At 33.5% G+C, this 15,085-nt stretch overlaps 1 protein-coding gene across 1 annotated transcript; it reads right to left on the bottom strand.

Annotated features, from left to right (window-relative positions):
* Positions 1-8,883: 8,883 nt before the first annotated feature.
* Positions 8,884-13,071, bottom strand: LOC128553579 (serum response factor homolog A-like; the record flags this gene model as incomplete). The annotated part of the gene is made up of 3 exons (XM_053534757.1): positions 12,633-13,071; positions 12,148-12,204; positions 8,884-9,179 (listed from the first exon to the last, which is right to left on the bottom strand). Coding segments are annotated over exons 1-3 (792 nt in total), but the record flags the coding sequence as incomplete, so codon positions are not given.
* Positions 13,072-15,085: the final 2,014 nt, after the last annotated feature.

Below are 15,085 nucleotides of genomic sequence, written 5' to 3' on the forward strand. Positions count from 1 at the left end.
CATGCGATAGAGAACTTGTTCTAGAAGAAAATGCGTCGGGTCCAGAAAAATGTCCATCGGTGATTAAAGTTGAAACTGGTAATATCAACGGATCTGGTGTTCGAGTTGCCAACATTCCATTAGTCATTTTTGTTGTATGCTCTTTGCTGTGTTTTAAGCGGTTGTAGTCAGTTGCACAAAAAGAGTAGACATGCTTTATGAAATACCATCCTTCAATAAATCTGTAAACATGCATAATTATAAAGTATGATGGAAGATCAGGAATCTGTTATATTCGAATTTGAAAACAATTATGATTGTTCTCATTTAATTTTCAAATCGAAATTCTGTTACTTAGAAATTCTAACCTGATCCAGATAACTTTGAAATATTTTAAGGTAATAGTTTTAACAGCATCCCCAGTGAAGCATACAGTTTAGCATATTTTGGCTTTTTTTTTGGCACTCGCTGATGAACCCAAGTACTATTTAACATCTGATATTCGTAGGAACATTTGCAATGACAGAGTTATCAGCGGATTATAATTATTGTCGGATTTTGGAGATTGTATGTGTACAACTTTGTCCTTGTACTCCAAGCTTGTTTATGCTTGTTTATACTTCAGACCGTAAGTGTTAATAATATGCCTATACTTTGACTAGTAATAATTAAGAGATATTATAGTGCAACAGAATGCATGTTTACCATTATGAGATTCTTAGTTTTTATTCTGTTACCAACACCAATTTGATTGTTAATGAATAATGTAATATTTAGCAATTCATGTTCTTAAACAAAAGCTTGTTTTATATACCACTCAAAGAGAATGCAAACTTAATTGATATAGTATGTATAGTGTCTGTATTCTTGTGTATAAGAAATATATTTGTAGATAGTTTCAGTACAAGTTTTATAACATATTTTTGTCAGTTTACATGTATGTATATGTATATTAATCATATAAATTGTATTTGTTTTCCATTTGTAAACATGGTTATTATTATAAATTGCACATATTATGTGTATTTAATGTCAAAATCAGCTTCTCAGTCATTCTGTTTGCTAGACAGTATGACCATGACGTCATTGAAGGAACGTTCTCCCTCTTTACGCGTGGACCTCGTCAAAACAGCGGGATAATATCATATAAACAACCCATTTTGGGGACTATAAGATTGCGCTTTTCCGTCCATCCGTCATTCTCTCATTCCGTCCGTCAGCTATTTCCTGTCCTGTCATTCATTGAGGGTTTTAAATATTACTTGGTACAAATGTTTCCCGTGATGAGACGACGTGTTATGCGCAGAATTCGGACCCCTTGCTCAAAGGTCAAGGTCAAACTTAGATGTCAAAGGTTAACAGTTTTTTTTCTGTCCGGCTTGTAACTCAACCATCCACAAAGGGATTTCAATATTACTTTGCACAAATGTACCTCATGATAAGACAATATATCATGCGCAACATTCAGACCCTAGCTTAAAGGTAAGATCACATTTGGTAGTCTAATGTTAAGACGGCACGACCACGGTCTGTTTTGTACCCAGTCCAGATCCATGTCATCCATGCAAGGATTACAATATTACTTGACATAAATGTTCTCCATATCCCAATAATCAGTCAACTTGTCATGGCAACACCCATAATCTTAGCTTAAAGGTCAAGGCCACACATGGAGATCAAAGGTCAATATGTTTTTCTTCAATCCTGTCCATAACTTTATCATGAAAAACAGGTTTTAAGTATTAATAAGCACAAATATTCCGCTGGATGTGGCCAAGTGTCGTGTCAAAACCCGGATCGTTGGATCAAAGGTCAAGATCACACTTGGAGGTCAAATGACAACATTGTTTTTTTCAATCCTGAAAGGGATTTTAGTATTACTTGACACAAATGCATCTTAGAATAAGACGTAATGTCATATGCAACACCCCCGGACCGCTAGCTCAAAGGTCCAGGTCAAATTTGGAGGTCAAATGCCAAAATTTTCCTGTATGGTTAATTGTCATCTATTAAGAGATCTTAACTTGTACCCTGCTAAATTTCTATAATGGACTGGTTCATCATTCTATTTGGGCAGTACCACTTATTATTCAAAGGCATGTTCACTGGAAATTTACTAACTGAATAGCGACAAGTGCAGACCATGATCCGTGCAGACTGATTTTTGTTCTGCACTGATCGCAAAGGCAGAATTACTTGCCACCAGCAGAGTAAAGGTTAATGTATTTCCCATAATAAGGACACATGTATTACACCTTATGCCTAACTCAAAAGTCAAGGTCACAGTCTGAGTTTCAAGGTCATCATTTTGTTTTAAATTCTGGTCTGTTCTCTGTCATCCAGGGATTTTAATAATACCTTACGCACATGTTCCCCATAATAATGACAATGTGTCATGTGCAATACCCAGACCCCTAGCTCAAAGGTCAAGGTCACACTTGAAGGTCAAATTCAGCATTCATGTTTTCCTGTCCAGTCTGTAAAGTATTTTTATCTAAGCTCATTGGTCACATGGATCCAATTTAACAAAAAATGTTGGTGTATCTTCTCAAGAATTATTGCCCTTCAATATGATCATTTCTAACATTTTTTCCTCATATTTTCCCATCAATTCCAAAATGAAATGTTATCAAAATTGAAAATAAATACTTGTTTTCATATTAATAGATGCTACAGGCATCCAACAACTGTAGATGTTATATATGCAAAGTTTGATCCAAATATTAATGTTATGTTATAACAAAATTATTTGTATATGTAGTACAATATTGTTTCTACATCAGATTTAAGTACACCCAGGTCATATTTGCCGCTGTACTTACAGTCATTATTTGGCAACAAAATAAGTTGTATTTATTGTATAGGCAAAACTTTAATCCATATTTAGCAACAAAAAAGCACCATTTAAGAACATGCAATGGGACATGTTTGCGGTCTATACCTCCACGTAATATTTATGTTACACTGAATCTGAAAGGGAGGATGGACCATACTAACTAACAACAGACTGTAGAGAAAATAAGTTTCCTTCCAGTAGGGGAATTTGATCTAAGACCTTCTAGTCAGGTCAAACAATTATGAATGTTTTAGATGGTTGATCTAAGATCTTCTAACTAGATCAAACAATTATTACTGTATTAGATGGTTGATATAAGATCTAGCCAGGTCAAACAATTATGAATATTTTAGATGGTTAATTTAAGATCTTCTAGCCAGAACAATGATGAAAGTTTTAGATGGTTGATCTAAGATCTTCTAGCCAGTTCGAACAATTATGAATGTTTTAGATGGTTGATCTAATACCTTCTAGCCAAGAGAATTATAAATGTTTTAGATGGTAGATTTTAGATCTTCTAGCCAGGTCAAACAATTATAAATGTTTTAGAAGGTTGATCTAAGATCTTCTAGCCAAGTCTAACGATTATAAATGTATAAGATGATTGATCTAAGATTTCTAGCCAAGTCAAACAATTATAAACATTTTAAATGGTTTATCTAAGATCTTCTAGCAAAGTCAAACAATTATATAAGTATTAGATGATGGATCTAAGATCTTCTAGCCAAGTAAAACAATTATAAATGTATTAGACGGTTAAGCATAGATCTTCTAGCCAGGTAAAACAAATATGAATGTTTTAGACAGTAGATCTGAAATCGTCTAGTCAGGTCAAACAATTGTAAATGTATTAGATAGTTGATCTAAAGCCAGGTCAAACAATTATAAATGTTTAGATGGTTGATCTAAGCTCTTCTAGCAAGATCAAACAATTATAAATGTATTAGATGGTTGATCTAAAATCGTCTAGCCAAGTCAAACAATTATATATGTTTTAGATGGTTGAGCTAAGATCTTCTAGCCAGGTCAAACAATTATTAATGTATTAGGCGGTTTATCTAAGCTCTTTTTGCCAGGTCAAACAATTATGAATATTTTAGATGGTTGGTCTAAGATCTTCTAGCAAAGTCAAACAATTATATATGTATTAGGTGTTGGATCTAAGATCTTCTAGCCAAGTAAAACAATTATTAAATGGTTGATCTAAGATCTTCTAGCCAGTTCAAACAAATATAAATGTTTTAGATGGTTGATCTAAGATCTTCTACAAAGATCAAACAATTTTTAATGTATTAGATGGTTGATCTACGATCATGTAGTCAGGTCAAACAATTATAAATGTTTCAGATAGTTGATCTAAGATCTTCCAGTCAGGTGAAACAATTATAAATGTATTAGATGACTGATGTAAGATCTTCTATCCAAGCCAAACAATTATAAATGTATTAGTCTGTTGATTTAAGATCGTCTAGTCAAGTCAAGCAAATATATCTGTTTTACAATGTAGATGGTTGATCTTTGATCTTCTAGCCAGGTCAAGCAATTATGAATGTATTAGATAGTTGATCTAAAATCTTCTAAGTAGATGAAACAATTATGAATGTTTTAGATGGTTGATCTAAAATCTTCTAGCCAGGTCGAACAGTTATGAATGTTTTAGATGGTTGATCTAAGATATTCTAGCCAAGACAATTTTTACTGTTTTAGATGGCTGATTTTAGAACTTCTAGCCAGGACAAATAATAATAAATGTATTTGATGGTTGATCTAAGATCTTCTAGCCAAGTCCAACAATTATATATGTTTTAGATGGTCGATCTTAGATCTTCTGGCCAGGTCAAACAATTATAAATGTATTAGATGGTTGTTCTAAGATCTTCTAGCCAGTTCAAACAATTATGAATTTATTAGATGGTATCTTAGATCTTCTAGCCAGTTCAAACAATTATGAATGTTTTAGATAATTGAGCTAAGATTTTCTAGCCAGATCAAGCAATTATAAATATTTAGATGGTTGATCTAAGATTTTCTAGCCATGTCAAACAATTATAAGTGTAATAGATAATTGATCTAAGATCTTCTAGCCAAGTCAAACAATTATATATGTTTTAGGTGGTCGACCTAAGCTCTTCTAGCCAAGCCAAACAATTACAGGTATAACTATTTAGATGGTTGATCTAAAATCTTCTAGCCAAGTCAAAAAATTTATTCATTTCTTAGATTGTTGATCTAAGATCTTCTAGCCAGGTCAAACAATTATGAATGTTTTAGACGGTTGATCTAAAATCGTCTATCCAGGTCAAACAATTATGAATGTTTTAGATGGTTGATATAAGATCATCTAGTCAGGTCAAACAATTATGAATATTTTCAACTCAACTCAACTCAAATAGTTTATTGCATTAAACATACAATTATATGCTTATCGCAAAAACATATATATATAAGCTGAAGACATGGATTTACAAGGAGTATAAACTACACAGTAATGGTGAAATATAGGTTAGACTGAATTCATACGACGGAATTGACAACATCTTCATTCTCTACATAAGTTTGCAAAATATAAATATTTCGATAAACCTTTAACAACTGTTTTAGAATCTGACATTAACAGATTGGTAAATTTCTGTAATGTAGGCCAAGTATAATAATAGTGTTTCAAATGTTTTTTTCTTAAATGCTTGTACTTGTTACATGTAAGCAAAAAGTGATATTCATTTTCTATTTGTCCAAAACTGCAGTTTTTACAAATCCTTTCACTCCTTTACATACCTGTATATCTACCCTTTTCAATAGCCAAGTCATGAGACGACGTTCGAAATCTTGTTAAAGCAATTCTGAATCTTTTATCTTTTATAAAATCTAGATATTTTTCAAACTCAAAATTATGTTTCAAAGCACTGTATGTTTCTAAGCGTCGGGAGTTGTTAATAGATCCATACCAGCTTTGATAAAACATATCAAGTATTCTTTGATTTATAATATTATTATAATAGTTAATCAGCATATTAAATTTGTTTTGCCAAATATACGACAAACCGCACTCATCGAGTATAAGTTTGATCTGAAATGCCAAGTTGCATTTACTATATGTATTATTTTGGTCGACATCAGTTTTTAACGTCTTTTAAGTTTTGAACAGTACTGAGTTTTCTTTAGATGTTAGTAACTTAACTTAGTATTTAATCATGATAAGTTTTCTATTTATACTCATCGGAACTCTACCAAGTTCTCCGTAGAGCGCACTTAAATTCGTAGAACGCTTAACACCTAGTACTTTTCTACAAAACTTTGTGTGTATAAGTTCGACGCCCGGTCCTGAATAATTACCCCAGATTTCAGCGGCATAATTTAACGTAGAAGCAACCGATGAATCAAATAGTTTAGATTTCTGTGATATTGGTAGATCTAGCTGGTTACATACTACAAAAAGATTGTGTAATGAATACGAACCGTGTTGGGCAATTCTTTTTTTGTGTACGATTCCAATTACCGTTTTTATATAAATATACGCCTAAGTATTTAAATGCGTCTACAAGTTCAATGCGATTGTTATACAAGTAAAAATCAAAATGAGTATGTCGACCCTTTTCAAAGATCATTACCTTGGTCTTGTTTACATTAAGACGTAGACCCCACAGGTTACTATATTCTTCTATCTAATTCAACGTAGACTGTAAAGATTTTGGGTCGTGTGCAAATACAACTGCGTCATCGGCAATAATTGTAGAAATATCTGTAAGTCATCAATGTTCAAAATACCATCAATATTTGTATTAACGTTATTAACTATATCGTTTAAAAAGAAAAGACATAAAATGCTACTGGCCGGATCGCCTTGTTTTACCCCCATGGTCGAGTTTATAAAGTCTGAGTTTGTTGAATTGTAACGTATAAACGACTTAACTGATAAATACATTGATTTATTTGCTAGAATAAACTTTGTGATTACATTCGCCTTTAGCAATTTTTGCCACAAATAAACTCTATCTATTTTATCAAACATTTTCTCCCAGTCTAAGAAGGCTACATACAATTTCTTTTTACTTGCTAGAACTACCGCATCAATGATTTCATTCCCGAGAAAAAGAAAAAAATTCACCCGCCCGCACGTACATAAAAATCGCCGAAATTTTTTTTTTCTGATTACGCGGTCCGGAATGATAACGGTAAATCAGGTTTTATCGCTGTTTTAATGCGTCAAAGTGATATTGATCGGAATCCATGCGTTCGTAATACATGTTGCTGATGACACAAATTCAAAAGTCAGGAATTATGGTGTTGTTCATCATTTGTTTTAAATCTGGAGTGTCTATGCTAGTGCCACATATGGCCTTCGATGTGCCGGTGGGTGATAAAGTAGGCACGTTCTACGATTGTTCAAATTATACCGTGAAAAGAACAAAGCCCGACTTGTAAGACGTGCACGGCCACGGGGATTCAATTGAAAATATTTGGATTAAACATAGAAATCTTGTTCAGATAAAGTTTTCAAACCATTTGTTATCAGTTTTTTTGTTCAATATTTTAGATCTGGAGCCAAAGCCAGTGCTTTCGTAAAAGAAAAGTTTGTTCACAGATCCTGACTGATCCATCACATTAATTGTCTTGGGGCCCAAATCGTTTTGAACGTAACTTATTTAGTACCTCAGTCAGATATTCTATCAAAATGCATATATTCATTTAAAAAAAATGTTTTGCTTTTCAAATTTATATATAAGTAGTGTAGATATAAAAAAAATAATTTCTGCGGTATTGTCATGATCGTAACTCCAATTTTCCCTGGTTGTATATTAATTGGCTGTGAATTGATTGAAAGAAAGAATCTGAAAAAACAGACCTTCCCAACTCAAAATTTCTTGGTCAATCAAAACACAACAAATAACACTTTTAAGAGTGGCCATATTGGGATCATTTTTTGTCCGTCTGTTATCATTTTTGACTGAAATGAACCTCTTAATAAATGTGAAAGTATCGCTTATAAGGGTTTGTTCGTTTATTTTTCCATTTGTATATCCAATGTTTTCTATAATGAAGCATAATACACTTGAAAATACTACAGGGCACTAAATATTTTTTCCAACATCATTTTTAAAAAGTCGGACTAGTAATTTGTTTTGCACAAAGTACTTTTAACACTGGATGTATTCAATTACGTACTGATTTATCAAAATGTACTTAATTACCAAAATCTAAGACAACCTCACGTCACTAAAACGTGCGCGGAAAGAAATGTCATTCAGAGACATACATGAAAGGATAGTCTTTGTCGTGTTTTCCGAAATAATAAAATTTTCTCACAAACAAATATACATTTATGAGTACAGTAAAACCTGTCTTAAGCTGCTAGCCAAGGGAGCAGGAAAAAGTATCTGCTTACAGCAGGTGACTGCTTACAGCAGGTAATTTTTAGAATGAATTACCATTTTGGAACATGAGACACTGGCTGCTAAAGACAGGCTGGCTGCTTAATAGAGGTGAGACCGCTAAAGCAGGTTTTACGGTATGTTCAATGGTTTGGGTCATAAATTGAAAACAAAATATATGGTAGCATTGTTCAATTACTTTTGGAACTGTTAACGATTACGTAACCGTAACATATAGATAAACAGTAATAAAACAACAATAGCCTTTGTCGATGTACATGTATTTGTTATAAAAACAATTAGCAGCAATATGATATTAACGAAGGAAAAACATATAGATATTGATCTTTTTTTATCAGAAATATGGCATTCTCGAGAAAAGTAAGTTTGCAAGTACTTTGTAAATAAAAATCAGGAATTAATAACTTTGTAAAATAATACTCATACATTAATAGATCTAACTTAATCATTACTAATAATTTCAAAATGCTTATGACACTGCAATATCTCTTGAATTACATTTTCATATTTCAATTTACAAATAATTTCAAGTTTTCTGTACCGACGGATACGTCAGCTTTAGTGGCGGTGAATTAGAACACCACTGAACGTTGTATAACCTTTCCAAAATGACTGATTATCATTGTCAGATGTTTCAACCCACAAACGCTGGCCTTTGTTTACGGAAAGGAGTACTACATTTCCACCCACGTCATCCTCTCCGTCGTAACGAATTTCAGAAATGACAAACATGTACGACTTTCCATCCATTTTTAAAGAAACCATGGATTCAACATCCGTCAAGTGTGGCTCGATGAAGACGGCAAAGAGATAGAGGCCAGAAGTGGGGCAAGTGAAAACACCAGTAGAAGCATCATAAGAATCATCCGTCCAACTGTAAAGATCGTCGAATATGAGGGTAGTATGAATTGGAACGTTGGTTAACTCGTGGCTTAAATCTGCTGTGAATGCAACTTCGTCTGGATCAGCACTTCCTTTAAATGAAATGAAAGAAATTACCTTCCTTTTCTATGCTATTTTAGATAAATTGTGGGAACAAAGGTATTTAACAAAATATTGAGACACTGAGATTTCCTTGTTCATTATTTAGCCAGAAATTCAGCTGCAACTTGAATATCTGTGATTACATCGCAATGACTAAATATATTACTGTACAATACAATTTGCTCGTAATGAAAGTTTATTCGCTAAAATCCTCGATTATTTGTATTTTTAGTATATTCAGAAAGTGCAATATTTTGGAAAAGATTTTCAAGCCTCTAAACAGTTAAAAGCAAAAGTGATCATAGAGCTTATAACTAGAAAAAGATAAAATGCCTTGTCCGTCATCACTTTTGAACATGGGTTACAGACAGACCAAAACGTTTTAATTCTTAAATAACACACAGTTCCAGTCTGCTTTATTTAATACGGAAATAAATCGGATCATGTTAAAAAAGCTTTTTAAACACTATTTTCTGCTTGAGAGAACCGTATCACATCTTTTTGAAATCAAAGCCTTGAAATGTCTGATGGTTGCGGGTTTTTGGTAGATTTATTTTCTGTTTAAATGTTAGTCTATGAATATACATGAATGAGAAACAAATACAAATTTAATGTGCCTCATATCTAAGATGAACTCTGCCTGACCTAGCTTGTGATGTAACCATGGGCTGGAATACCTTATCATTGATAGATCTTATATAATCTAAATGGTCAGTGTGAGTGGATACAGGTTGAATAAGAACTGCTTCTTCATTGATAATTCATCCGCTTGGTCATGAATGAGACTATTTTGTGTAGCACATGAACATCCTTTGGATGTGATTCGGAATAAAATAAAGATGCTATATGATTGTCAGATATACACTTGTAACTTTGGTAGCGGGATAAACCCGCAACCAAAAGAAGATCTTTTTGTATGATTAAATCAGTATAATCTACGGTGGTATGTTTAGGACACGCAAATGTTTTTTTTAAGATTAAATTATCTCGTGTGCACAACATATTATCTCGAGCGCACGACATCTTATCTTGAGCAATCAATATCTTATCTCGTGCGCACGACATCTTATCTCATGGTACCAACATCTTATCTCGTGCGCACGACATCTTATCTCGAGGTACCAACATCTTATTTCGTGCGCACGACATCTTATCTCGAGCCATCAACATCTTATCTCGTGCGCACGACATCTTATCTCGAGCGATGAACATCTTATCTCGAGCGACCAATATATTATCTCGTTCGCACGACATCTTATCTCGAGCGGTAACATCTTATCTCGAGTTATCAACATCTTATCTCGTGCGCACGACAATTTATGTTGAGCAATCAACATCTTATCTCGTGCACACGACATCTTATCTCGAGGTATCAACATTATATCTCGTGCGCACGACATCTTATCTCGAGCTATCAACATATTATCCCATGCACACGACATCTTATCTAGAGCGATAAACATCTTATCTCAAGCGATGAACATATTAACTCGTGCGCACGACATCTTATCTCGAGCGATGAACATCTTATCTCGAGCGATCAACATATTATCTCGTGCGCACGACATCTTATCTCGAGAGATCAACACCTTATCTCGTTCATGAGACATCTTATCTCGAGCGATTAACATCTTATCTCGTGCGCACGACAATTTATGTTGAGCGATCAACATCTTATCTCGTGCGCACGACATCTTCTCTCGAGTGATCAACATCTTATCTCGAGCGCACGACATCTTGTCAATATTGTTTCGATTATACTTAGTCTTATAACAATTTCGCGTGTTTGCAGGGTTATAATTTAAATGCGCAAACTGATAATAAGAACGGCAGCAAAAAGTTAGTGATGACGCAAAGAAATGAATTTAAGTCCTGGACAAAAAATGATTTAGTATGTATGTTTCGCCCATATATTAAAGAATTTCCTTGTTTTCCTTAATTCATGCATGTGGTTTTATAACTTTTATGCGCGAATATATCAGTCGAACTGCAATTTGTTGCTATTCTAACATGCAGAAAGCATTATTGGTTATGTTCATTTAATTTTGAACATAAGATGACCAATTATGTTCACTGCTCTCCCAAGTAATGTGATAAACTTGTACATGTACTTGTGGGAAGTTTAAATAACGTCGGAATATGCGGGACCCTAATTATCAACTTGTCCGTATGTTTTACTGATGACCTAAATACACACAAAAGGTCTTAATATATATTGATACGATGTCGTGAGCTTGAGATAAGATGTTGATCGCTTGAGATAAGATGTCGTGCGCACGAGATATAATGTTGATCGCTGGTGATAAGATGTCGTGCGCACGAGATAAGATGTTGGTCGCTCAAGTTAAGATGTCGTGCGCACGAGATAAGATCTTGATCGCTCGGGATAAGATGTCGTGCGCACGAGATAAGATCTTGATCGCTCGAGATAAGATGTCGTGCGTATGAGATATAATGTTGATCGCTCAAGATAAGATGTCGTGCGCACGAGATAAGATGTTGATCGCTCAAGATAAGATGTCGTGCGCGCGAGGTAAGATGTTGATCGCTCGATATAAGATGTTGATCGGTCAAGATAAGATGTCGAGCGCACGAGATAAGACGTTGATCGCTCAAGATAAGATGTCGTGTGCACGAGATAATTTAAATAAAAAAAATGCATGACTGTCCTTAACATACCACCGTAATAATCCCATTGTCTAGGCACATAATAAGCTCATATAATTGACACGAAGGGTCTATGAGCAGGAAATACAGTATAAATTTTCATTCCAGGAATCAAACCCAAGTTTAAGCCGTGATCAAAAATGATAATGGGTAAGATATTTCATTCGCTAAAAGTTTTTAACGCTGCCTTAAGTTTGGTATTTAATAGTGGCTGAGAAATTAAAATAAACACTGTGTGTAGTATAACATATTGTACAATTATAGCCGTAATAAAAAAGAAATTTTACTTACGAGATTGTCGTCTGTTTGGTGTCAACATCTCGTGTCTGCCATGCAGTTTAAATTTGTCTGAATGATATAAGATATTCACATGAAGCTTTTTACGTTACTGTAAATATTGATACCTGAAATGCTGATACAAAGCCAAATAATTGAGCACAATAATTAATATGTTTTGTTTAATTATTAATCTTATACGAAGTTTTATCAGAACCAACGATTGAATTTAATGCAAATTATAAGTAACATTGTTTTCTTCACAACATGTCAAGTCTGGCGCTAAATAATCACAATTGAGCACCTAGCTAGTAATTCTTTGAACTGAAAATATATCTATAAAAATCTTAATATTGAATAATTTAACCAAAATGTTCATCCAAATAGACAACGCAGCATTCAACCAGAAAGTCCTTTCTGTCGTGACAGCTTACAATTAAAAATGTCTCATATCTATTGAAAGAAGACTTAAAAGTAAAATCTCATCAGACTGAGCATACCCATGACGTCTTTTAAATCACTACTTTTACTCTCAGATGGCATGTAGGTTACATTTTCTAGTTGCCGCTTTAACAGTTCAACTTGTTTGTTCAGACCAGACACCTTTTCCTCATGTTGTTGGATGCGCTTTGTCACTTTCTCCTCTACTTGCTCCAGGTGCTGTGTCAACTTTTCATTCGCTTGCTGCAGGGCCTGTGTCAACTTCTCCTCTTGCTGGAGGCGCTGTGTCAACTTCTCCTCTTGCTGGAGGCGCTGTGTCAACTTCTCTTCCGCTTGCTGGAGGCGATGTGTCAACTTCTCCTCTGCTTGCTGGAAGCGCTGTGTCAACTTCTCCTCTGCTTGCTGGAGGTTCTGTGTCAACACTTTGGACTGGAACTCGATCTGTGAGGACTTTGCATGGAGGGCTTCCTGTGGAATAAATCGACGATTTTCATACATTTTAATTGCTCTGTCTACAGTTTTGTTTGTTATACATGGTATAACGATAGCCGATGCATTTTTTATTCTTTTTTATTTATTCTATTCTTTCTTACTGTATTAAATGTAAATCATATATAAACTCAGATAAATGTTTCCCTCAACATGACAATGGCAGCATGTTGTAAATATTCCAGCTATCTCTGAAATGTTTTGAAAATGATCTATCAATAATTTTAAGACTTTAATACAATTAAACACTGACGATGTGTAAAAACATATTGTATTTTGAAATTTTACAATACTTGAAGAATGAACTTTCTCTAAAAATTGCCATTTAGATTTCGGTAATCAGTGTCTGTGCGTCATCGAAGAATATGTACGAGTAAAATCATCTGCGTTTCAAGAAATGGAATGTATTAAATCTTAGAATGCCTTCAAAAAATGTTTAATATAATACATCGATACACATATTAATTATAATAGAAACCTCTGCCTTGATGGCGGCTGTCTGAACTAAAACAATTCCGAACATAGCCACAACAGCTGTAATTCCACCCATCTTCTAGTTTGTGTTTTGTAGTTTTGATACCCTTGTGGCAAAGTTGGTTGTATTTTTTTCAGTTATGGTATTTTTTTTTATATGTTGCAAACCTAGAAACACAAACATTGGTCCTAACTTCATGTCAAGCTAACATTTGTCTTTTTTGTGAGTAAAGACAAATATTACACTCCGTTTCCAATGTAGTGTTCAACGGAAATTTTGTCGTTCAAAACCTTATACTTAGTCGTATTTGTACATTTTGTACCTTATACATTACGTAGCAGATGAACAGAACAGAAAAGAAATTTTATTTGGCATTAAATAGCATATGCACATTTATAGCCAATACAAATGTATACAAATGCACTGAGTATGTGAAAAAGATGAATACACTATAAAATATCACATTTGCAACAAAACATTTTTACTATTTGATCGAACCTCTTGTAAAGAAAAATATAGAAAAATGAAGAATTAAATTTCATTTCTAAGTTTAAATGCAAGATTAAGGATAAGATTATATAAACTCCAGCCTGAATAATAAAATAAAAATAGGCAATAAACGTAATTCAAAACAACATTTTCATTTTTTTTCATTATAAAAGTGGACTATTTTAAAGGATTTTAAGACATTTTTCAATCAGTTTTGATTTTTCACAATTTCTCTTTTTTTAACCTTTTTCTGCGTATTAACTATTAACTAACACAGTAGAGAGTTTTCTACGTCTTTTACAGGCATGCCCCAATAACAACGTCTGAATTAATACATTTTATTCTCTGTATAATATTTCTGGCGACGATGTAGGGGGAAATATGTTTTAATTTTAATTATATGCAGCTTATATATCTATTTAAGAATTTCAAACACTTTCTTGTTTTAGATATAAAAGAAACACTGGAAATGTTAAAATAAATACAATACATCAGTCATGGCGAAGTTTTCTCACGCAAGGAAATATTTCAAGCAAATGAGTATATAAAGGATTTACGTAAGAAATAGTCCCAAGTAAAATTACTTTGCCTACATTATGTAACCTGGTAAATACCGACATATTAAACATAAAGTTTAAGTTAAATTGATTGAATTGTTTCTGAATTACCACATGTATGGGTATTTTCTGGATTTTGTGTTATAAACGCTTGCTTTGATTGCTGGTTAGGTAAATAAAAATGAAAATAACATCTCTCATAATCTTATACTGATAATTAAAGCAACATGAAATGCCTTTATAAATCATACATATGATTTTCATGAAAAAAAAAGGATAAAGATACTTATATGGAATATGGTAGAAGAGAATCACTGTAATTCTTAAACATTATAAATTATCCTGCTCTTCTCTATTCCCATTCTTTTCCGGTCAAGGAAGTTAAGAATAAGTTGTCGAGATAATACTGTACATAATTTTGTTGCATGTTAGGAATAAAATTGTCACTGCGAAATATAAGCGGAGGTATTTAGTCACTAATCAACAAGAATATTTTATCCCC

This window comes from Mercenaria mercenaria, unplaced genomic scaffold, assembly GCF_021730395.1.
Source record: "Mercenaria mercenaria strain notata unplaced genomic scaffold, MADL_Memer_1 contig_3998, whole genome shotgun sequence".
Lineage (NCBI taxonomy): Eukaryota > Metazoa > Mollusca > Bivalvia > Venerida > Veneridae > Mercenaria > Mercenaria mercenaria.